The sequence below is a fragment of the Salminus brasiliensis genome, chromosome 6 (assembly GCF_030463535.1).
Source record: "Salminus brasiliensis chromosome 6, fSalBra1.hap2, whole genome shotgun sequence".
Taxonomy (NCBI): Eukaryota; Metazoa; Chordata; class Actinopteri; order Characiformes; family Bryconidae; genus Salminus; species Salminus brasiliensis.
Window position 1 is genome coordinate 38,766,581 of NC_132883.1, and position 25,430 is coordinate 38,792,010.

At 42.1% G+C, this 25,430-nt stretch overlaps 1 protein-coding gene across 2 annotated transcripts; it reads left to right on the plus strand.

Annotated features, from left to right (window-relative positions):
• The first annotated feature begins 704 nt into the window (after positions 1-704).
• On the plus strand, positions 705-24,653 carry LOC140557659 (protein bicaudal D homolog 2). 2 transcript variants are annotated; one of them, XM_072682326.1, is made up of 11 exons: positions 705-747; positions 1,611-1,875; positions 3,264-3,593; positions 9,900-10,112; positions 11,043-11,195; positions 11,862-12,314; positions 13,211-14,110; positions 15,894-16,073; positions 18,356-18,507; positions 19,948-20,287; positions 22,102-24,653. In XM_072682326.1, the coding sequence occupies exons 3-11, from the start codon at positions 3,369-3,371 to the stop codon at positions 22,105-22,107; spliced, it is 2,622 nt and encodes an 873-aa protein (XP_072538427.1). In that variant the 5' UTR covers positions 705-747; positions 1,611-1,875; positions 3,264-3,368; the 3' UTR covers positions 22,108-24,653. The 2 variants fall into 2 exon arrangements, with proteins under 2 accessions (XP_072538427.1, XP_072538428.1); XM_072682327.1 differs by having other exon boundaries at positions 3,304-3,593.
• The last annotated feature ends 777 nt before the right edge of the window (positions 24,654-25,430 follow it).

Below are 25,430 nucleotides of genomic sequence, written 5' to 3' on the forward strand. Positions count from 1 at the left end.
AGGGGCTGGGAGCAAGCTTGGCACAGAGTTTCCCACACTAAACCCTAGTCACTGTCTATTTTGCTGGATTTTCATGGGAACGGCACATATTACTTCCAGCATCACCATTTACATTCTCAGCTTTTTGTTGTATTCCTTTTAACAGTGCTTGTTTTTTCCTCCTCCTCCACATATTAATTTCTGTGTCACAGTTACATCCTCAGCCTCGTTTGATTGGTTTTCTTTTTTGTGTTGTTAATGTTTTTTTTCCCCTCCTCTTGCACTGCAGCCATGAGCACTGCAGCATTGCAGCACTGCGCTTTGTAATGTGGGTGAGTTTGGGAAGATGGTGGCCAGGCTGGATGCATTCACCCTCAGCAGCCACTTGGTGGTGTGCGTTTCTGTAGTCAGACATCAGGATGAACTGATGAACTAATGACAACTGAATTTGTGTAAATTAGCAGAACAACTAATCGGAACCTGTCTGTTAAGCCAGCTGAGATGGACAGGATTGTTAGAACTTGTCAGTAATTTATGGTGCATTGATACTACAACCTCAAATGGAAATTTCTTTAATAAAGGCATAATAACACACCTGTAATGTTCATTCATCTTCCTGTCCTCTTCTTCCTTTTCATGGTGGAAAAGTCATGGTGGGTCCAATTGGGCGTGAGGCAGGAATACCCCCTGGATAGGTTGCCAGTCCATCGCAGGGTACCACATACACCCCCTCACGCCTCACTGAAGTCCTGTACCTATTAGGAAATGGTAAGCTGGTCAAAAGATTTTCTACATGCTCAGAAATGTTCCAGTCAGGTATGTTTTTATCTTGTACACATTTTCCAACTTTTCAGCCCCCACAGTGGTTTCTGTTGGACACACTTGCAGGTCGCTTACACATAGAGAAATGCCCAGTTCCTAATATGAGCATGACGCCCAATACAGAGTGACATCCTCTGAGGCCAGCCTGGCCAGCTCAAGCTGGTTGAGCCAGTTAGGCCAACTTACATCTTCATCAGCACAGGGTGTGTTTTTTTTAAGGGGGTTTGATGGTTTCGATTGCCTACCAGCCTGACCAAGCTTGTTGACCGGCATGATCACGTGCTATTCTGCTCAAGACCTGCTTAACCTGCTCAAACAGCTGACTTGATGAAGCTGATGAAGCAAGATGAGCTGGATGTTGTAGCGCATGGTGTAGTTTAGTGGGTAACAAAACTGCACCTTCCTGTGGCTGGGCAAACACACCACACACCAATACGAGTCCCTGGACAAGCCTCCTAATTACCCAATTGCCTAGCTGTGTCACATGATTCCCCCCTCTGGATTAAAGGGTCAGCAATGTAATGTCATTTTTCAGTAGAATTATGAACTATGAATTTAATTCATAGTTCAGAATGGCTGTGTACTTCATATCACAGCCTCCTAAAATTTTCTCATCATTAAAAACACCGCTTTCCCCTGAATTAGCAGCAGTGCTAATGGATAATGAGATGAAAAATGGCTGTGGGAAAGTGAACAAAAAAGTGCAAAAAACCCGCACACATGTCACATGTCACACCTGAGTGGAAACAAATGAATAAATGCAAAACGTAAAAAAAAAAAATTATGCCCCTTTCTTTATTTCCCGTCAGTGGACGCAGGGGGCTCTTACGCTGTGGAGGAAGCGGGAGGAGTAACTGGGCGGTCGCTATTCAACCACACTGCGGCGCGCAAGGAGGAACCGCCTGCCTCTGTTAACAGAAGGACATCTCCAGCAGGCGCTGTGTGTTCCTCACACTTCACTGCTTTTTCAGAAACACTGGCGGCTTACTGATACGCACAATGTGTGTGTAAAATTTCCACCCACTACAGAAGTCCTGAATCACTGCATGTCTACTCAGACACAGTTTTAAACAGGTAAGAGCCGGTACCCGCTAGCCGGATCCACTTAGTAGCGCTACTGCTTTGCCCGCCGGCAGCATCAGCTAGCTAGCTGACTAATTAATTAGCTAGCAAGCTCGTTGTGGCATCTACTACTGATGCTGCTGGTGCTGCGAGGAGCTCGCTAGCTGTAATTATTCGAGGAGCTGGTTTAGATAGCTAGCTAGCTAACGTTTAATAAGCCGCTAATGTCTAGCGTTTGTTCCCGGGTAGGGTGCGACTAGCAGCCGTGTTAGCGGTGTTAGCTAGCTAGCTGCCGCATTTAAGGTGGATATAAGCGGGGTTGGCGGTCCTCTTGCAGCCTCCTTTCATCTCGTCGTAGTCTGCCAGCTAGCCGGTTAGCTCCCAACAACACGGATGAATGACAGCTGCACTGTGCTAGCCAGCTAGCGTATATATCAGACAACGATACTCATGATTAGCTTCCTTGCTAAGCCCCGAGATCCGTTAGCCAAGTTATTAGGCGCGTTTTTCCGTAGATCAACACTTTAATGAACTGCATTCAGATACAGGGCATTTTGCAGGGTTATCACACTGGCTAGTTCTCATTTCTCATGGATCCTCTAAAATATCACGGTATAAAACGTAGCTATCTATTATTTAGTGACTTAAAACGTTCCCTCGAGTCAATAAGTCGTTCCCACGATTAAAAACGAAAAGCCGTCCCCTTCATTTAATACCTTGCTCTCTTGGTTTCACTGTAAACTGTAATTCCTCTCTAAATGAATGGGCTGATTTGTTCAATTGGGGTTTAAGTGTCTAAATATTAGCTAGCTAGCTTTCTACAGTGATACTTTATGGGTTCTGTACGTTTCCAGTGTAAGCAGGTGTATTTGTCCTCTATTTACCCTTATTTTCACCCTGTTTTCATTAGCCGAGAACGTGGTGTCATTGTTAGGTAGTTGGCCATGTTAGCTGGCTATAGAGGTTGTGTGTGTATGTAGGTATGTATAATAGCCACTTAAAGATATATATATATATATATATATATATATATATATATATATATATATATATATATATATATAATGTAAATGTGAGCTATTCTACATATCGTGCCATTAATACCTAGAGCACCACCCCGAATGCAGAAAGTCCTGTTTTGCAGCCCATTGAGAAGATTCCAGTGAAAGTGACCAAAGTCTTCTAAGCTGCTAATCTAAATCCCATTCTCTGGCGGCTTAATACGGCTGGAGCTTTGTTGTTTAGCTAGTCTCGCAACAACAACAAAAAAAAGTCATGGTGACATACGTTCCACCCTACTAAACAGCCCAATACCCAGTGACTGGAAATATATGGATATTGGTGGCAATTGGGTAGCCAAACCTTGCAAGATGATTACTCTTCTTCTACACGTTCCTCAGGTTCGAATGACTGTATCCTGCTCGGTCTTACTTGTGGCAGGGCTATGAGGGGATAGGAGCTCCGTTTTGTGCCGTGGAGTGACGCGAGAGGAGGTGAGGAACAGGATGCTGGAAGAGGAAGATTTAGAGGTGGCAGGAGGAGGTGGAATGAGCCTCCAGGCCGAGGTGGAGAGGCTGACCGTGGAGCTTCAGGAGGCCAATGAGGAGAAGCTCCAAGCGGCGCGGTACGGCCTGGCTGTGCTGGAGGAGAGCGCAGCACTGAAGACCAAACACACCCAGCTGGAAGAAGAGCATGAAACCCTCAAGCTGGAGCTGCAGCAGCTCCGTGAGGTCAGTACACGCAGAGAGTGGGTAATAGCTAGGAAGGGGAGCAGTTTTGTATGTTGGGGAAGTTCTCAGACAAGTGCCACTCTTGGCTTGAGTGTGGTGATGGTTTTTTCCCTCCCCTCCCCCTCTTGCCAAATGGAGCTTTCTTTGTCCTGTAGGGGAGTCTTTCAGGGCTGCAAAGCAAGTGTCTGAACTGATCTGGATGCTGTTTCCTCTATGCTGTTTCACAGATACTGTAAGCTTATCTGTATGTGTGTTAAAAGAAGTTCATCTCTCACCTGTCTAATGACGTTACAGTAGGAGCGCTTTGGAAAGATGTAATGGGGCCTCCCGTTTTTCAGAGGAAGCACATGTTAGCTTTCACCCTCCTAGCTGATGGGTGGCAATTGGAAAAGACAAAATTTGGGAGAAAACTGGGAAAAAGAGACATTGATTGTATTTATCGTGGAAACTCCATAATTATAATAAATAATTAATAAATTATTATTATCCTTCGACCTTAGATAATAAGTTTCACTAAGATTATTTCAGTTCATGAGATTTAACACACGTTGCCACCCTTGTACAGTAAAACAATGGAAATCAGCCACATTTAACCTGTTCATGCTAGTGAACACACACCCACTCATACACTAGTGATTAAGGCAGTAAGAACACACTGGGAGCAACTAGGGGGTTGGTTACCTTGCTTAAAGGCGCATTAGATATGGATGCTGGTCTTTGGAATTGAACCAGTGATCCTTTGGTCCCAAGCCTGTTTCTTTTTGCCTTTTTTTGTTTTGTTTTGGGAAGGCTACATCTGCTCCCTGAATTGCATGCACCAGTTATCTCTAAGCTGCCTTTTTGCATGTTCCTCTCTCCAAGAATTGTTTCTATGTTTTAGTTCCATCATACATGGCTCATGAATAGTCCAGCCTGGGATGAACACTGTTTTGCACTTTGCTCAGAGCTAAGAAAAAAAACAAGGGAATTTTGCCATTCAGAAAGACATTTGATTGCATAACAGCTTAACTCAGAGACCAAAATCTTGCATTAGTTAAGAGGTGGCTTTTTGTTTGACAGGCAGAGAAATGCCCTGAAAAGCCCTTTCTGAAATGTGTTGGTCTGTGAGTCGTTGCACAAGTCATGAACTCCATGTGGTCTGTTTATTACTGTCCCTGTTACCATGTTAAAGGGCTGCCCCAAATATTCCTTCTCGAGCCATTTGCCTCAGCTGTTCTCATTTTCCTGCGCATCTGATATGCCATATATCCTCATTGGCTTCCAAAATGATGGAGTTGATGACATGGTCATTAGCCATGGTTGTACTGATTAATGACTCTTAATAAATCAACTCATCGATGGTATGAAGACTGAAATAAGGAGGCCATGTCTTGTCTCTTTTCTTGAGTTGCTTCTCGAGTCAGAGCCCTGTTGAGGTTGTAGATGACGAGGGAGAAAGTGGCTCTTCAATGAAGCGCTTTGTCTGGAACTGGAACGAGGGTCAGCCTGGTTATGTTGTCCTTATTTGAACAATTTGCAACTCAGTAACACTGCACATGCTGCCAAACCATTTGCTTCATTAAATTCCTAACCTAAAATTAGCTGGATACCACGCATAGGGGGAGACGGTACTTTGAGCTAGGGTTGGACAGCGACAGGAATTTTCAGATCATTCCATCGCCTCCCCAAAGAGGAAATGAATGCTTTGTCTGTATTACATGTTTATGTGGGGTTTGTGATACTCACACTGAATAATTTTACAATGATTCAGCAACAACTGCATTAGGACACTGGAGTACATGGCCAGAAAATGTCCCTTTTAGCATCATTATTCACTCCAAAACTCTAGTTTGGATGCTTGATAGAATGTCAGGGTTAAAAGATGGTAGTCATTCTGGGGGCCACACAAGCTTTTAAACCTCCGTTTCATGTTTTATCATAAAGCTTTAATGTTATCCGATTTATTACAGAAATCTGCCCCCTTAAAAAAAATCCCTGTTTGGTCTTCTTTCCAAGTCAGGAGATTTGGGTCATTTTAGGGTGTGTCAGTTCTGCTTAGCATTCCCAGCTAATGCATGTCTGAAATGCTGATAAATACTTTGTGGGACTAGCACATATGAAATGAATGAATGATTAATGATTATCTACATAAATACTTCCAGCAGTGAGCTTACTGGTCAGTCAGTCTCTCTCGCTGATAAGCAGAGCATGAAATCTAGAAAGTAGGTAAGTGTGGTAGAATGAAATCTGTCTGGAAGAGCCCAGGATGCATTGAGGCATGGTGGAAAGGCAGCACGCTTGTGTTAAAAGGCTTAGAAGCTTATATTGTTTGTTGTGACTCTGTACTCCAGCACATTGCTCATCTTTTGCAATGTATAATTACCTAAAGTCTTCAACCTGTAGATAATACCAGATGCTTAGTGCCTTCCCAACCATTTACAGTTCCAGGTCGTTTCAAGGGCTGTTTGTCTTCAGTCTTGCCTTTTGGTTGCATCTGGTGAGCTAGGATGCTCAACCTGCTGACTTGGTAAAACTGTGAGATGGAAGGATGTATGTAGTCAATAAAGACAACTGGATCAGTTCCCCTGGGAGCCACACATATGCCTGTGTAGCCATGTTTTATGTATGAGTTAGTATTCTTTGGATTGGCAGCGTTGAGGTCAGGAATTGGCTTTCTTTCAGACTGGATTTACAGTTGTCCATACCCAAACAGCTCCTGTCTCTCTTGAGTGTATCTCTTCTGTTTTGTGTTCTGTTGGCTGATTTAGCTGTTATGTTAATAGCTGATTTACTGCTCATGTTTTTAGTAATGTTGGTGGTTGTGAACAGGCTTCTGTGCTTTGCTACATACACTCCCTTGCTCATTGAGACATCCATTGGCCCTGTATTATCTAGGTGGCAATGTACAGCAGGGCCCCCTAGAACTCTGTAACGGTTCTGCAGTAAGCTTTTTTTTTGCCACTAAACAGTGGTTTAAAAGCTCTATAAAATACACCTAGACTAGAAAAATCTAAAATAACAAATTTATTGTATTTTTAAATAACAGTCTAGGACTGTTTTTAAATAGTATTCAGATGGAGAACATGCCCAAAAAAGAGGATAATTGCGTATCTTGCTGTTTAATGTGAACAAAAATTCTAATCCTGACATTCAATCAGTGGGTAGTTTAACAGACGGAGTGACTCTGGAGATTGTTACTTCCAACTGTGAAGCTAAGCTCTGCTTTTTCTTTACATGCTTCTTATTTGCCAACTTTTTATCTGAAATTTCTGTTCCACCTCAAATGGTGCAACATTTGCATTCTGGCTACTGAGACGTAATAAAAGGCAAAGTAACTTTTGTGCCATTTAAAGTGGAACAGAAAATTTCATTAAGAAGTCAGCCTAATTTCCGACACATGAGTCTTGTGTGTACTCTCAAATGTCACTGTTTGTTTTAAAATGACTTTTTACAACTAAAACTAAACGATCTCCGGCCACGTGAGTGCTGTAGCTCCATATCAGAACTAATGTCCGTCCACACTAACCCTCTTAATCATGCATGTTACGTCACCATGCGTGTGCACTAGGCATGCATGTACCACTGTAAACAGAAAGCCCATTGTCTCAGCAGTTACAGAAAACACTACAAGTGATGAACAGCAACACTTCTTTAATGAAATCAATAGCTTTGTCTTCTTTTCCATCATTCTGCTTTCAGTGCCCTGTGGTGTTTTTCTGAATATAGAAATATACAACAGCCATTCCATCAGTTCACAAACTGAAACACCTCCACAGTACATAACGGAGGCAAATTCTGCAGACTTTATTTACTTTCACATTGGTCTAAAGGTTAAAAGAATAAAGTTACAAATCAGTGTTTTACTACATTATCAGTCAAGAAATGTAAATGCATTGGACATTGTCATTGTCTGCTCTCACTAGCTCTGCTGTGAGGCTGGAAGGTTTATGAACTTTGCAATAGTTGTGCAGAACAAAACAAGTACAAATAAAAGGAACAGCCTTCATGTTTATGTCCAAACGGTGCGCCCCCCTCTGCCCCCTTAAGCCGCAGACCAAGCCTTCAGCTGTCCGGATAGACAGTTGACCAAGCCCTTTAACAAGATCCCTCCATGAAACAGTGCTTGTTAAGGGATTTCCGGAAGTCTTAGTTTTAGGTGGCTAAAAACACGGGGGCGCCAGTCGGAAACCTTGCAAAATGTTTACCTTATAAGGCAAAAACGTAATCATGTAGACGTAGCCTGGTGGACATTCCAATCTCTTCAGCGAGTTACATTGCTAGCTGCTAGTGAGCAGCTCCTTTTTTTATTAATTTTTTTTTTTTACTGCATTTCCCTTTATTTTGAAGTTGTCAGCTCAGTTGTATTAAGCGCTACATTTGGATGCTTGCTTTGACATTTTTGTTGTCCATTTAAATATTCGTGTGTGAAATCAACATATTTAGCTTTAATTTTATGGGGCAGTGTTTGCTAATGATACTGCACAAATATGCAGCTGAGCTCTTTTAATGGCATGATGTGCTCCACGCAGTAAAACACGTTCTCTTGATCTTGCCCATTAGGTTCACTGCTGTGAGACCACCGCAAAGGATTAAAAGAGTCTTTAATTTGCAGTCTTTCTAAACTGTGTCTCTTTTAAACAGTTTTATTTGCACATAATTGCACCAGTGGTTCTAAATCAAACTTCTGCCCATATAAAAAAAAAAACAATGAAAGAATCCTGTGTAACCTGGCTGTTCAGCTTTTAGTGTTGCTAAGGCCAGTCTAATTATGCTAGTCTTTGACATTGTCAAAGATATCTGCTATCTTAAAGTCTGCAACCACATAGATGCATTTAGGGTTTCAAAGGTTTAAGTCCTGGCACTCAAATCATTTATAGTGATCCAGATTATTCCATACTGGATACAAAATAAGCTGTAGCAGATACCAAGTCGTTTATTGTAGTTGCCGAGTTATTCATGATGGTTAATGAAATGAAATATTTTAATAATAGTTAATCAAATAAAGCATTCTGGATACTGAATAATGCATTTTAGTCATTGACTCAATAGTCAGTACTGAAAAAAATCATTGTATTAGGTGTTCAAATGAAAGCCTGCGGTTTAGGAGGTTAAAAGTGGAGGTGCTTGTGTAGTGTGAACTTGATTCTAACACTTTAGTCTTATGATGGCTTGCTTTACTAGTGTTTGCACTTCTTTGGCCCTCCTATTGTGAGACAGCACACTGTTCATGCAAATGTTCCACCGAGAATCAACTTGGGAGCTTTTATTAGCTCTCTTGTGTAACGATGCAGCAACACAGATGGCAAAAAAAAACAACTGCGTGGTCAATTATCAAATTACTTGCGGTTCACTGAAATGGATGTGTGTATGAAGGACTGCTTTTCTGCTACACCTAGCGTGTGTGTGTGTGTACATATAAATGTGCTCCTATTACAGCGGTTATTCCACCCTAACCTCATAATCATCCTACCTGTTCAAATCCAGTGTATGTTTGTATGCCTTGAATTACACTCAACTGAAGTCCTGATATGATGCAGTTGGTTGATGTCTTTAAATGCCAAACACCACAGAGGGCATGTGCTTACAGACTCACTGTCTCCACTTCCCTCTCATGACCTGAGTTATAAATTAGAGTTGCCACTCCTAATGCCACATTCCTCTGTCTCGAAGTTCCCTAAATGTCCAGACAAGAATGGAACCGTGATCATCGTATGTGACGTGGCCAGGTCTGGGTCATTGTAATTCAGTGCAGAGTGGTGGGAGGCCCTAGTGTAAATTTGTTAGTATTTGTCCAAGTACAAAAGGGGTGTTTCTTGGTTGCCAGCAGGCCAGGAATGTGAGGCATTGTTGATGTATGGAGAGGAACTGTACACACTTCAGTAACCCACAATACCCAGATTACTTTGCTTATTTGTGGGGTATGTAAGCAGATTCTTCCAGATAAGTAAAGGCATCACAGAAAAGCTCATGTATTGCTAAAAGAGAAGCACAAAAGGAAAAAACATGCACCTTATTTATGATCATTAAAAAAAAAAGAAAAAACATTGGGACACCCCATATGGACATTTTGATTATTGTTGTTGCAATATTGAAAAAAAATGTGTTTTTAAAAGTAATTAATGTAACCCTCTCAGCTATCTCCCAGCTAATGTTTTCCCATGCAGGAATTGGAAAACATTATCGCAGTCAATGGCAGGATGTTATAGGAAACATAGAGCTAAATATTTAATGTGGAGTGATCAGGCTTTATGTGATCTATCTCCACCACAATCTAATAAACAGTTCATGTCTTAAGCGGCATTAATGCTATTGTGTGTTTGGTTGTAGGCCCTGGCCGACTCTGTGAGCAGCCAGAAGCGCGCTGTAGCAGATGGGGAGTGTCGAGAGGAGTGTCTGCTACAGGAGACGGCCAGCAAAGAGGCTGCCATGGCAACGCGAATGGAGGAGCTGCAGGCAGACCTGAAGCAGGCTCGTCTGGCACAGGCCAATACCTTGGCTGAAAACGAGAGACTGAGCGTTGTTTCCGCTCAGCTGAAGAAGGTACCAAACTGGTGGTGTTCCTGTAGATTTTTTTCAAGGTCACAAATGCAGAACATTGCCAGCATGTTGTGCTATCACTACCGCTGGCTTCACTGAAGTTAAAACCACTGTTTATTGGCATGAGAACAGTTTTGCTTGATTAAGTCATAGTTGTTCAGATATGTAGAACTGCAGAACAAGTGCTTGTTAAAGAACTTTGTTGTAATCAATTTAAGACTACATAGATCTGACCATAGTACAAGCATGCATACTGAAGCCAGCAGACCCCTGATGATGCTGGATTCGTTTGCAGGGTTTGGTCAGTTCCAGGTATTGTAACTCAAAACCGTGTCTGGTTTCAGTTTCAGTTCAAATGAGAAATAGAGGTTGCAGCTGACTTGTCGGTGCCTAAAAGAACAGTGCCTCTCTCTGCAGATGGTGTCCATTATGTGTGTTGTAATGCATACATACTTTTGTTTTTGTATGTGCTTTGTTTTGGTTTACTGGGCTGCATAAACTTCATTTTGTTTTATTCAGTTGGAAATAGGCTACATAAAATTAGTTATTTTATATATATTTTATTATTATTATTATTATTATTATTATTATTATTATTATGAAAGACCACTTTTTTGCTAAAGTATTTTTTTTGCCATGAGACAGTACAGCAAAACTGCTTGTTGCGTTTCCCATCTTGGAAAACTGTGGTCAGAGCTCAGGGTAAACTATGCTATGGTGTCCCTAGAAGAGAGAGGGTAAAGTGCCCTACTCAAGGGCCAAACATGCTCAAACTGCTCAACACACTGTAATGCACACATGAAGAAACGTAAAGCTAATATTTTTTGTGTGTGTTTGTGATTTTTGGGCTTAATTTGCTGCAAGACTGGTTTGTCTCATATCCATCCAATAATTTACTACTGCTCATTTTCCCCTTTTCTGTTTCCTCTGTAGGAGTGTGAATGTTTGGAGGCCGAGAAGGCTCACATTAGAGACGAGTTGAAGGAGTTTAAGGTTCGGGAGCTGCAGCAGCTTCAGGATAGCAGTGAACTGGAGGAAGAGAACATCTCACTGCAGAAACAAGTCTCTGTTCTCAAAGAGAACCAGGTGGGTCTTTGATATCTGGCAGTGTAAAACTGAAGCTGAACCTGACTGGGAAGTAGTTGTGTTATGGTGGGCAGCGCAATAATCAGCCTTCCAAATCTTTGCAGCATGAAGTCAGCCTTTGTTGAGTAGATTTGATGAGAGGTGTCTTGTGACTCGTGTGTCTGTGTGCGTGTTCCTTGGTGTGGTTACAGCATTACAAATGCTCCCATTGTGGGAGCTCTGTCTCAGCGCTTTCTTGACAATAGCTGTCCACGCGTTTCTCTGCATAATGGGAAAGATTTTATATGCGTCAGGCGCACACAAGCACCCCACCAGAACTCCCTTCACATTAGCATATCTAAAGACAGTAATTTAAGACCACTCTCTGTCGAACTTGTTTGGCCCCACCACCACCACAGCCACAATTGAGGTCCTGGTTTAGCTATTTACCTTGTTTGTTTTTACACGTCACCTGACTAAGAGGATCCTGGTAATGCCGCAAGCTCAAGTCTGGTAGAGGAAGAAATGGTGCACTAAATGTGCATGTGAAAAGGTTCTCTAAATGTCATACTTAAACTGTTTTTGTTCTCCAGCACAAATTTGCTTCTTTAATTGCTTTTATCTAATTATTGAAATGGAAAATGTAAGATGAACAAATCTCCCCTTCTGCTCGATCTCTGACCTCAGGTGGAGTTTGAGGCTCTAAAGGTGGATTTGACTCAAAAGGACGAGGAGCAGGAGTTGCTGCGGGCACAGCTTGAGGAGGCTGGCAGACTGAAGGAGATTGCAGAACGGCAGCTGGATGAGGCCCTCGAGGCCCTGAAGGAGGAGCGTGAGCAGAAGAACAGTTTGAAGAGGGAGCTAGCTGCACACACCCTCAACCCTTTTGACTCTGTGGTCCATTTGGATCTGCAGCTGGACGACAGCTTGGATGGTGGGAGAGACAAGGAGGGAGGAGAAGATGGAGAGGGGGAGCAGGACAGCGGCTACAACAACTCCAAAGGAGGCGAGAAACAGCGTTGCTCTACACCAAGGAGCAGTGACATCTTCCTCCGGCCTCAGGCTCCGGGGCTAGTGGCCGACCTGCTAAGCGAGCTACACCTGTCTGACAGTCAGAAGCTCAAACAGCAGCTGCTACAGGTATGTGTGGGATGCATGTATACTTGGGCAGTCATAAAAAAAGTAATAACCCTTTAGAATTGACATTAACGTTTCTTGAAGCAAGGTGGCTGAAGTCAAAAGTCTGGGCTGTCTGATCTTGCATGTAGTTTTGTTCTTTGTAATGGCGAAATCCCTAATGAAATCACACATCTTTTGAGCTTATTTGCATGTCCATTTGTCCAAGTGTAGGTGAACTAAGTCTCACTGAATCACTTGAGTTGGCTTCTTAAAACTGTACTCCTTATCTCTCCCTCTTCACACACCTGATTTTGTTTCACTATGGGTCTGTTGCTGTGCAATAAGAACATTATCTGCAGCAAAGTATTATGGCTTGTACGAATGATCTCTCCCCCTCCTCCAGATTGAACTTGGTTTATTTAAATATACAGTACTTAGCTTCCTAAATCCATTCCATTAAACTCAACTTTATTTCAAAATAAAACCTGCCAATGTAGCTTTTAAACTCTTCAGCCAAGTGCTATTTAAATCAAATGATATTACTCAGTGACTCTGAGGCATGAAAACTGCTTCCTGCTTAAAACCCACATCCTGTTCAAGATCTCCTTACACGAGAAGTCCTGAAAATCAGCCTTGACAATGTTTTGAAATGACTCTTGCCCAACCAGCTTTCATGTACTGTATATGAAAGGGCTTTTTTTTCTACAGCAAACATACAATGCCTGTGTTATTTATTCTATATCAAAGGTAATGGTGTGTGTGTATATAATATATTATACCAGTCAGCCTGTGCATGATCTATTTTTGACAATACCCAATGAGTGCGGTCGGTTACATATTGCTACTTTTCTGTTGTATTGAACACTTATGCATATATAGCAGTTATAGTAGATATATTTATCAATTTCTTTCTGCAGGTGGAAAAGGAAAAGGCCATGCTCACTGGTACAGTCCAGGACCTTCAGGAGCAGCTGGTCCAGTCTAAAGAGATTCTGGACGAGCACAAAGTGAAGGTAGAGGAGTTGTCCCAGCGTTTAGAAGCTCTGGAAGGTTGCTCCACGTCCTCTATTTCGCAGGCCAGAACAGGCGAGCAGGGAAAGTCTACTGGCCCTGCCCCTGGTCTTCATCAGAACGGTCTGGAGGCAAAAAACGAAGATGACTTCTATGAGCTGGATGCCAAAAGCGCTGAAGTGCTGGAGTGCCGCATGCGAGCGGCCAATGCAGAGCTGATGCAGCTGCGGGACGAGCTGAGGGAGGCGGGCAATCGCTGCAAGGCTCTGGACGAGCGGTACAAGCAGGAGAAGGAGCGCTGGAGGGCGGAGGCACAAGAGCTTGCTGACAAAATTCGCCAGTGCATTGCTGCAAGTCGACAGGACCAAGAGCGCATTGGGCAGCTTGAGCGGGAGATAGGTGCTACACGGCGGGTTGCCACTGATTCAGAAGGCCACCTCAGTGCCACCCAGGAGGAGCTTCTGGCATTTTCTGAGGAGCTGGCAAATCTGTACCATCATGTTTGCGTGTGCAACAACCTTACACCCAGGCGGGTAACATTGGACTACTACCGTGAAGGAGCACGGAGTGGAAGACCCCACCATTCCAACACTCAACACCATCACGGAGCTTTTAGGAAGCAGAGGAGGTCGGGGGAGACCTTTGGAAAGGGAGTCCATGCTGTGGAGGTAGACATCGAACGAGGCAGTGGAGACACTTCGCCTACTTGTGGAAGTTGTCCTGGGTCGCCCACACTGGATTTCAGGGACCCCACCAATGTGCGGAACCTGGTAGCTCTTATTCGGTGCCAGATTAAACACCTCCAGGTAGGTATTTGTTTCCAGTTTGGGAAAGGTTTTTTAAAATCTGATTAATCCAATACATTTTGTTAAAGAAATTAGATATACTTGAAAAATCTAATTTGCATCAAACACCCCTCCCCTGTTAGGCACGTTCCAAGTTAAAAATCTCTACAAGGTTAATATATGCCAATAACCCCTTTTTTCCCCATATGCAATACTATGAGAGTTAGGCACCAAAGCCATTTATCTTGAAAATATCTTGGCCTTTAAAACACTGGATCACATTAGAAATTAGGGAAACATTCAAGAACAAGAATTTCTTGTTTGAAGTGGTTGATATGATGTGAGCTAATTTAAAGAGCAAAGCCCTCATGTGGATTTGTTCAGTTCCATCACCAGCTCATCTGATTTCAGTGTTCATTAGTCAAAGCTGGTGCTGAATAATTACCATAAATACCAGCCTCACATGAGGAAAGCTTTGGAAATGTTATAGTGAATATGGAGACAAACATAAAATGCAGTGCTGTATAAGTACAGTAAATTTCATTTAAACTTCATTTTCTTTATATTGAACTATTAGTTAAATGAATACATCTGTCTAATGCTGAAGTAGTCAGTCTCCCGAAATCTGTAGCTCCACTGCAAAGCTAATGACACAAACTTTGACACTGAACCCTGACCCTTATTGTTGTTCTGTTATCACACTATTGGCTTTGGCTATTGCAGTAGAAGGCATTATGCAAAGAGCATAAATTACAAATTATTCATTGTTTGTTGGGAGTGTTGTTAACAACGTCAGAAGTTCCAAATTAATTTTTATGGGTGTTTTTGATGAATGTAGGAATTCATGTAATCCTGCACATGTGAATAATATTGGTCAAAGTAATGCATGCCAAACCTGAACCTTGTTGTTATGGTTAAGTGTTGCAGGCTTTATTGCGGTATGTAGCAGTGTGGCCTTTTTATCTATTGTACAGCCTTTCCAAGAAGAGGAATGGAGGTCAGGATGCAGTTTTGATGAGGGTACTAATGAGGTTGTTTCAAGCTATTAACATGCTTAGTTGAAATGTATCTGATCTGCATTAGTACATTCTGGATAGATCTCATTATTCCAGTCTGTTTAGTGGCGTGTGTGTGGGGTTTTTTTTGCTTCCTTTTTCCCTGTAGTAAGCTTCCCCAGTAATTCAGCCTTTTTTACTCTTAGAACCTGGTGTGCATCTGTTTGACATTTGGTTCTCCGTCATGGCTGAAATGAAGCCAAGGCTAAACACAAACATATTTGTTGACCCCACATAAAATAAGATGTAAATAAACAAATCAGGGTTTCGAACAGCAAATGACTATTGCTACCACCTTTGTTTACTCCACTTTCGCTTGCAGTGCTTGCACACAGTTCTGTTTTTGAGTGTTTGAAATGGTCCTGGTAACTTGGCTGATTATTTTGAATGCCAAAGTCTGTCTGTCCTGGAAAATTTGAACCAAAAGGGAAGAGCTCAGTGGTGGAACCTTTGATGTATAATCCTAATAGGGAAAATGTCAGGTTTTAAGAAAGCCGTTAAGCAGCTTTTTGGGCAGTTGAGCAGAAAATGTGAATCATTTTGAAATCAAATATAAATCTCCATCCCTCAAATCCACTAATGTTGCCTTTTGCCAGACCTCCTACCAGTCCTAACACTTGCGGTTGAAGCTCGCTGCCAGATGTCTGCACCAAACAAAATCGAGGGATCCAAAAGTTCATGTTCATCAAAATCAAAAAGGGTTTTATTTCACTTTTTATTTTTCCTCCGTCCTCCCCCTTTCTCCTCAGGTGGCTGTGGACCTGTGCAGGCAGCGTGGCACCTTGCCCTCCCCATCAGTTGTGAGCTTCACTGAATCTGACCGTGATGCCGAGGCATTGCTTGAGGAGGTGTTGAAGCTCAAGTCTCTTCTCAGCACCAAAAGAGAACAGATCGCCACGCTCAGGACTGTCCTGAAGGCAAACAAACAGGTAAAGAACTAAACAGCAGGATTATTGCCTGTGTGTAAGGCATCTGGAAGGCTAAAAGAGCTGTAAATGTCTAACCTATGATATATATCTAGTCTGTAATCCCTACTAGCTTGACTAACAGACTACTTAGACCGTAGACCATAGAGTGTTTAAGTGGAGTGAAGCAGCAGTATTGTTTACTCCACATTTAGGCTATTCTGTAATTGCACTCGTCATTCATGTCCAGTATTAAGATGTCTTTCTATCAGAACGCCACATTTCAAAATTCCGTGTGGTATACAAACCGCTTCTTGCCTTTTGTCAAACTTCATGCCAGCAGCGCATCCCTCCTCTTAAACACAGTACAGCAGCAGTTCATGTCTTTATTCATCCAAACCATGGCTATAACATTTAATTGTTATGGGACAATCAGAGCTGGGAACATCACTGAAATGTCAAACCAAGGCCACATTTTGTGAGTGTTCCGGGTTGGTTTTGTGTTTTTCGTTTTCAGAGAAAGCTTCATCTGTTTAAATAATATTTGTTAGCTTCCAAGACCAGTCAGCAGGTGTTTAGTTTTTAATCTGAAAGTGGTGAAGAACATGTTGATTTTCTGTGAACTGATGCGATTGCCATTCTCAATGTAATTTGAGGAAAAGACGTTTAATTTCATGGCAGTCATCAGGATCCAAACTGTATATGCCGTAAATGACCCAGTAGAGTACAAATTACGGGTATTTTTTTAACACCCATTTGTGATAGGTGTGGTGTTTCTATTTGTATAGTTGTTATGGTCCACAGCAGCTGTCCCTGTATTAAATATTGCAGTGCACTAATATGCACCAGAATAGTACATGTCTTTAAATGTACATGTCTGCACAAGGTTTGAACCAATGCTCAGTGCTGGGATCCCAGGCTTGCTCTGTGAATAAATGGATTGTAATGTGTGAGCTGTAATGATCACGTCACTGTGCTTCTCACGTCACACAGAGCTAGTGTTTGTGAAACGGGCATCTTGTGGTTGAGCTGTGTTGGAGCAGGAGAATACACAGATTCTCTGACGTCTTAAGAAGCTGCTCCTAGCTTCTCTCCGCTTTCTGTTCTGCTCCCACTCCACACTCCACACAAGCTCTCGCTGGGCAGTAAATCTGTTGTATTACTTAATTGCACTGAAATTCTTCCCTCTAGCATCATCTTGACAGTCAACAACCAAATCATTCTAAAATAGGAGCCCACATTGCATGCTTTCAGACGGTCAATGCAGAAGTGTTTTCAGCAGAGCTTAGTGGTCCATCAGAACCTGTTTGCAGTGACTTTCGTTGGTCACTGAAACCCGATGCTTTCTTTTTTTGTGTGTGTGGTTATTTCCGAAAAAAGTGTTTAGTAAGCACACTTTTGCTTTCCATTACTGCCTCTATTGAGGTGATTGGAAAGTCATTGCCTTGAGCTAATTCAGTGGAGCCTAAGACAGCTTGTTTTACAGGTTTTCACTGCATGGTCGTCTTTGTTAAGGTGCACCGTCAAGCCCTTCTCTTTTGTTCACTGATCCAGAGGCTGATCACTGATCCTTCCTTTTGTGGGATTTTTTTTTTTATCTGACACAGCTCTCTGCACTTTGATCAAGTGTTGAACCCTAAGGAGAGGCTAGTCTACAGAGGAAAATTGATTTCTCTGTCTTTGAGAGTCAGTAGCTTGTCTCTATGCTTGTTGGTAGTTAATTGGCTTGTTTTGTTCATGTTGCAGGAAACAGTTCAAGCTTAAGAGTTTTGTGTTAAGTATGGGATTAGGGATTTAACCAGTGGTTGAACCCATTTTACTTTCCCCTTTTATGTCTGAAGTGCATAGGCATAAGAATGGACCCTAAACTGAACCCTTTGCATTTAAACCGTAGTGTTTAACCTCTACGCAGTAAGTGTGCAATTCGGTGCTTGATATCAGAGTCTCTGTATTCTGAAATCTGTGTTTTGTGTGGTGTCGTACTAAATCACTGTCTGAAATAGTCTCCCCAGCTATGTCTGACCTTCTTCTGTCTCAGCACACACATACTCCCCCACAAATTTATATACACACTGTCAAACACCCAGACCTGAGCATTTACAGCTGCACATATTTCCTTTTCCAAAAGCCATGCTATTTTATTAGCATTATAGCGAGTCCGCTTTGCTGCGTGCACCCCTGAGTACAACATGCATTCAAAGTGCTGCAATCAAACACTGTTATTTAGCAGTTCTTGGCGTTCTTCTCTTCTGGCCTGTGCTAATCCCTTAATCAGAGTAACATGATGCCTGTGTTTTGTGTTTCAGACAGCAGAGCTAGCTCTAAGCAACCTGAAGACCAAGTACGAGACTGAGAAGACCATGGTGTCTGAGACCATGGTGAAGTTGAGGAACGAGCTGAAGGCTCTGAAGGAGGATGCAGCTACCTTCTCCTCACTACGGGTCATGTTTGCTAGCAGGTACAGGGTGCTCCACATGTTTTAGTTTTTGCCAGCTCATACCAAAATAAGTGACAAAGGAAGAGAATTGAGTAGTTTAACTGTGGAGACGTCTGAGAAGCTGCATGGATTAAACAGGCATGGCTACTAAAGGGTCTGTGTAAACAGCTAGATAAATCATCTTATCTCAATCCTCACGTGCAGCTTAACGGACACGGTTCCTGGCTTGTTGTGAGCACTTGAAGCCACCTGCCTCCCTGGTCTGAGAGCAAAAAGGCAGGGAAGCGGAAGAGTCAAAGGTCATGTCGGTACAGTGTCCTGACGTCAAGGACCTATTATGTAATGGGTACAAGAATAGGCCTGCTGGATTTATACAGATATGTTTACTTTACACCTGTACTTGTCGAGCACACCCACCATATAGGTGCACTATGTAGTAGAAATGCAGTAATTTTATTTCATTTTACTGTATTTGCACCCCCTAAAAGTCCCTAAATGTTATCCAAGTAGTCCAGCATTAAACATTCTGCTGTTCCAGAGTACAGTAAATATCAGAGATTTGTCAAATATATTAATTTTAACTGATTTATTTTTTTAAAGCAGTAATCTGCTAATACTGAAACAGTTGATACAGTTGATACAACTTGGCTCAGAAATTTAAATAAAATTTGAGTGCCAGTAAATCGCAAGACCAATGTCGACAGTGGGCATAAGTGGTATCAGGCGGAGCATGATTTTTAATCACCTTAGCCAACAAGGTAGGCTTGTAACTATATGTTGTATATTGCTGCTGTCACACAAATATCTTGTGTCTATTGTATTTAGCTTAGCCTTAGCTCAGACTTGTCATGTTGGAGCTTTTCTATTGATCCATTTGTCAAATTCTGACAATGTGAAGAACTGCCAGATTCAGATTTCCTGCGACATGACTGTCGTGCATGCGCACTTTGCAATGATGAAGCTAACACTCTACATGAAAACCCCTTGGCGCAATGCACAGTAAGGCCAAAGGATATAACAAGTGCCTTTAAACATTTAGCATGTGTTCAGTGCTTTCTGTTGCTTTCCAGGTGGGGTTTGGATAGTAAATTGTGCATTGTGTAGACTATTAGGTTGTGATGTCCGTAATCAAATCTCACCCCTCTTGATTATGTTGCTCTAGCAATATGCAGGCTGGCTCGCTTCAGGTGGTACAAGCAGACCTCTACATTAAAATCCAGTTAGACCACTTTTAGTATGGTAGTAACTTTTGGGTATGGTGCCCCCATGTGGACAACCAGAGCAGTTATAATTTTTGGCAGTCAGTTATTTGCTGCTTCCCAGGATATGTTGTTTGTATGGCCCAATTCCAAAGGAACACTCCACCACCTAATGGAGAATTATTTAGGCATGCTAATGTGTTTAGTGCTGTTTAGTGTTTTTCTTTTCCATCATGTACCCTTCTCTCTCTCTCTCCCTCAGGTGTGACCAGTATGTAACTCAATTAGACGAGATGCAGAGGCAGCTAGCTGCTGCGGAGGATGAAAAGAAGACACTCAACTCCCTCCTCCGTATGGCTATCCAGCAGAAGCTGGCCTTAACCCAGCGGTTGGAGGACTTGGAGGCTCCCTTGCACTCCCACAGCAACGGGGGAAGCCCACGACGTTCCCGCACCAAGCAGCTGAGCACCAAATCAGGCCGAGCTCCACGGAGTCCCATGAGGAGCAGCCCACGTGCCAGCCCTGTGATGATGGCGTCTTCTGGTCCTCAAAGCCTGAGTGGCCATTTGAAGGCACTGTCACGCAGCCTTCATGGCAGCCCTGTAAGACATACTTCCTCCTCTTCCTCATTGTCGTCTGCTTTCTCTAGTGAGCCGTTACCGTCCACTTCCACGCAAAGTCTGGTGTCTGTCGGTCTCGCTCGTGATGCTACGTTTGTTCGTAGCCGCGGGGCGGCTTCATCACGCTCGTTAGACGACACGCTTGGTGGTTTAGGGCCTTTTGCGATACTTTCACGGCAGCCCAAAGTTGCTGACACGCAGGCGAAAAGCATGAAAGTTTGTGCGCCATGTCGAAATAACACATTCATCAAGACGCGTCGTGCATCTTTACCAGTAAGCAGCACCGCACCTTCATCTTCACGTTCTTCAGAAAACCTTGCTTCTAAAAGCAGTGCACCAGTTGCCATACGGTCAGAGAGGAAAACCAGGGTGAAAATGCAGGAGAATGATTTAAGTTCTCATTCAAAATCCAGTTCTGAGCGCCTGGTTCTCAAAAAGCAATCCAACATTTCCAAATCGCGCTCCATGGAGGCAACTTCTGTAAACCGCTTTCGGGGTGCAGCTGTAGCCTCCACGTCTTTATCCAAGTCTCCGCCGGCTCAGAGACGCTTGAGTGTTGCGTCCTCTAGTGGTCAAACCTCTCCGTTGTGCAGTCAGTTTAGTAAGGATCGAAAGTCTTCTGTCACTAGTAGCACCAGATCGTCTTCTAGGGTTGAAAATCGGTCAAGCTCCAGTTTTAGTAGCATGGAGGAGCACTCTAATCCACCCCGTGATCATGAAAGGCAGCAGGATGTCCGCAAAAAACGACAAGCAGGCAATGATTCAACGCGCAAATCAGCCCAAACCAGACGATGTTCTGAACCAAACCGTTCCATGAGTCTTGAGCATAAACGCACAAAGTGAATCTTTGTCTGTGCACAGATTTGAGTTATTTAGATATTTTAAATGCCCAGCTGGACAGAAATCCAGCATCCACTGCCAGTAATGGTATGGCACCGGAGAGGATGACTGGACTTCAGTTACAGGAATACTCCAGCATTTTAACATTTTTCTTTATTTCTTTGTTTTTCTTTTCTTTTCTGAACCTAATCTGCTGCACCTCTATGCAATGGTCATTGACCAGACTCTAAGCACACTTGTAATAGACGCCAATAAGCAGGTGCTGGAAAATGATCGTCTTTGCTAATTTACCACACCTTGTCCCTTTTGTTTTTAAAATGTCTCAGGCCAAATGCCGCAGATATAGATACACAACAATCGGAGAGCTCTGAATTTTACTCCTCCATTGGGAGAAAAGTTGAAACTGCTAAAAGATTTTTGCAACATAGAAATGATTAAACCCTGTACTGTTATGATGTAAAGATCATTAATATAAGGTGCTGGTTTCAAATACATCTTAACCATAACTAGGACTATTCAGTGCGAAATCAGAAATCTATCTACTTGGAATATCTCTCACCTCTGGGTTTGGTTGAAAAGTCTGGAGTATTCCTTTATTACAAACGGTATATTAAGTTAAATGATCTAAAGAAGAGGGGGAGGGGGGGTGTTCACAGGAATTGTGAACATCTTATTTTCTTCATTTCCTGAAACCCCAAAGCCTTCATAACTTCATTACTCTATATTACTCCACCCACCAACATCTGGTACTTAAACTGTACACGTTAACTGAAAATTCTGCCTTATTTATGTATTTGTATTTCCTGACCTGCGGCTGAATCTTCTCACGACTCCTAATACCTTGAATTTGTCGTCATTGTTCTTTGTTTCATCACTGTCTGTGTCTACAGTCATTGTTTCCAGTGTATGAATGACCATATGATTGATTGACTGTGTCTCTCGGCCTGTTTTTGCAGCGATGAAAGCTCCTCCACCACCACCACCCCTCCTCTCCTCCTCCAGTGTGTGTGGACCGTGTTCATGCCCAGCTCAGAACCACCCTTAACCCTCCAGACCTGACGTGACATGCACCTCATCCCAGACCACAACACATTGGGCCTCTTTCTCTCTTTCTTACTCTTCATATGTCCTTTTTTTTGTTTGCTTTTAGGGTTCAAAGCACTGAAGTTGCTGGAAACCTTTTTCATTTTGTTTGTTCTCTCAATATTTTTTTTTAAATCATTGTGTCAAGTTCTTTGTTCTCCTTAACAGTGTCTTGCGTTCTACCTCATTTTCTTCTTTCTCTCTTCACTGACCTGTTTCACCCTCCTCTTTTTCCCCTTTCTTTCTGATCTGTTGGCTCATGTGTTGTGCAGCTTTGAGGAACTAAAGCTGGGCAGAGCCTCATCTCATTTCATGATGGTGGGGTTTCTGGAAGAAGGCAAGTTTTCACAGCTTGCCTTCAGTCTCTCATGGACATTGTGCTACACCAAAAACCTCTCTGAAGACGACCAGCGTGTGATTAAAAACTGACTAGAGGTGATCAACTTTTCTTGTGATGTCTTTATCTGCTGTATGTTCGGTTGTGGTAATGGTAAGTGTACATGCACTCCTCATGGGCATGAATGTCATGGCTGTATTGGGCTTTCAATCATTTCTTTAAACTGTCCCCACCCAGGGACAAAAGTATGCATACAGGGTCAGACAAATACATACAAAATGTGGTTAAATGATATTTAGCAAGTTGCAGCTTGACCATGATGCTGTTGGTAGCCATCAACAAGCCTCTGGCAGAATTATCCATCATTCAGCTGTGTCTAGCTGATGCTTTGAGGCTGTGCTGAAGAATTCTCAGGTAGTCCTCTCTCTCTTCATCATTTCATCCACTGTGTGTAATGTACCTGTTCCAAGCGAAACACCTCGGCGCATGTTGCTACCACCACCATGCTTAACAGTTGGTACAGCGCTCCTTGGGTTGAATGCCTTACCGTGCCTGTTCCTGGAACCTTGTGCACCACTGAAGTGGTTGAATGTATATTTCTGACCCTGATTTCAGGAAAAAGAACATTTCAAAAAGCCCAACACTGCATGCCCTTCATCTCCACAATTAGTGCATACAAACGTCCGACCACAGCTGTTTTTAGAGAGGCTTGTGTATGATGGTGGAAATTGAAACCCGGTTCATTTTAATAGCTACGATCTTGAAGAGCTGACCAGTCCTACAGTGTTTTGTGCAGAACTGATGTATGTTCATATGCTACATTCCCCACATCTGTGTCATTGTTCTCAACAACACATCAGTCTCAATGTCTTTTGCCTTCAGACGTCTGTTTTAAAAAGCCTGCTGATTGGGATTCATCCTCGTTTGCTTAAAGATGACATTCGTGAATCCTGCGACAACAATAGATGCTTTGCCCTTTATGGACCTTAACACACAGATCGATTTCATTCTCTGTACCTCAGTCAGTGGTCAGGTGTGCTAATGCAGAGTAATCCATAGCTAAAACTGTTGTCTATGCAGAGGTATGGAGGTCTTGCTGCTAACCAGACCATGCATAAAAAACAGATCACGGTTGTCCAGTTTTTGAGAAGTACTGCCAGTTTTTTATCTTCATCACAGGGTTAAATACAAAGCACTGTTATATCAAGTAATCTCTGTTACACGTTTGGGACAAAGCCATGCTTGTTTTTAATTATTTAAGTAAGACAATGTTGACATTTTCTCAAAGCAATATGGCACTACTTTAGGCTAAAGGGAACACATCATGGAGGAAATTAGAATCGGAAATGGTGCCTTTTTGTTTTTTTGTTTTGTTTTTTTGCTGGGTCAATTTGGTTTTAGACTTGACTGACTTTGTAGCTACTTGCTGAAATAATTTATTTCTGTAGGTGTTTATTTTTTTGTTTTAATGCAAAATTGACTTTTGTAAAAAAAGAAAAAAAAGAAAAAAAAAGTTGAAGTTTGTGCTTTGCTGTGCTGTTACTGATTTCTCCATTCCCCACATTTCATCAGTAACTAGCATTAAATGTTGTTCATAGTTCCCCATAAGTTTAACTGTTCTTGTCAGAGCAGTGAGCTTGTGGTTGTACGTCCAAGATTCGTGGTTTGTAGTTATTCAACTGTCGGCACATGATGAAACCTGCTCGCTTGCCTCCCTGCAAGTTGGTCAGCAGCATGCTAATACGTATTAATGATACCTGTGTGGAGTGGTTGTAGTTGGCCTGCATACTTACCGTGTGAAGACAGTGTTGTGATCCTTGCAGAATTTGTTTGCTTGATGGGTCTCCATGAAGAATAATACCATGTTAAGCTACAGACGTTCTTCAGTCTTCATTAAATGTCTTACCTCGGTGTAAAAAAAAAAAAGGCCTTTTAAATTATTCTAACCTTTTTAACCCACTGGTTCCCTTTGATACATTTTCTCACTGAGGATCTCCTTCAAAAAAGATGTAATTTTCATATGCCAGTCCCAAACCTTTTTTTTTTTTGTGGAATAAGTGTAGTATAAGAATAAACTTATCAAAATGTCATGTTGTGGTGGTGTTTTTTTTCTGTCTGTTCTTGATTACTCTTAAAAAGAGTTTTTTTTTTTTTTTTTGCTGTAAGATACAAAGTCATTTGGACATTTTTAGCTAAAAGCAAATTTTAAATGACTGTCTCTGGAGTTAGGCAGTAACCAATAACTAATTAATAAAAACAATAATTGCATGTATAGCAACTTCCTGTGATGTTGCTTTTAAGCATTAAATTATTTAGACCTCTGACCTCTGGTCCATTTCCCACCACAATGAACAAATCTTTCTCCAAATCAAGCATTTCATCACGAACCACCATGAATGAGTTTACTTACATTTTTAAAAATTAATTTGAATTAGTAGAATTCTCAATTAAATTATTCCCTCTACTTAACAGTCCATTATCTTAATTTGATAAATTGAGGGAATAAATTATTAAAGTCAGAAAACAATTAATTAAATCATTCCCTCTACCTTCATAATCTGTTTAACAAACCCCAGTATTGTTCCCTGAATTTAACAATCCCTTCCCTCACTTTAATAAATCACCTACATATAATGAATCATTCCACATGAAATGCCACGACATTTATTAAATTAATGGAATGATTTATTATATTCAGAGTACGATTTATTAAACTGTGATATTTCAGGAGCTCTGTAATACCCGGCTTCTATAACTTTCTTTTCACTCCGCTCCTGTGCTTTTACCTGATCTGTAGCTCATGGCCTCCGCGAATAAACCCGCCCAGTCTGTAATACGCGGATCCACATGAATTCCAGATCAGGC

Excerpts from the sequence above, each read along its gene's own strand:
- LOC140557659 (XM_072682326.1), top strand. The coding sequence starts at position 3,369 with ATGCTGGAAGAGGAAGATTTAGAGGTGGCAGGAGGAGGTGGAATGAGC. Across the intron at positions 3,594-9,899 it reads AGCTGCAGCAGCTCCGTGAG|GCCCTGGCCGACTCTGTGAG; the intron begins GTCAGTACACGC and ends GTTTGGTTGTAG. Across the intron at positions 12,315-13,210 it reads TCAAACAGCAGCTGCTACAG|GTGGAAAAGGAAAAGGCCAT; the intron begins GTATGTGTGGGA and ends TTCTTTCTGCAG.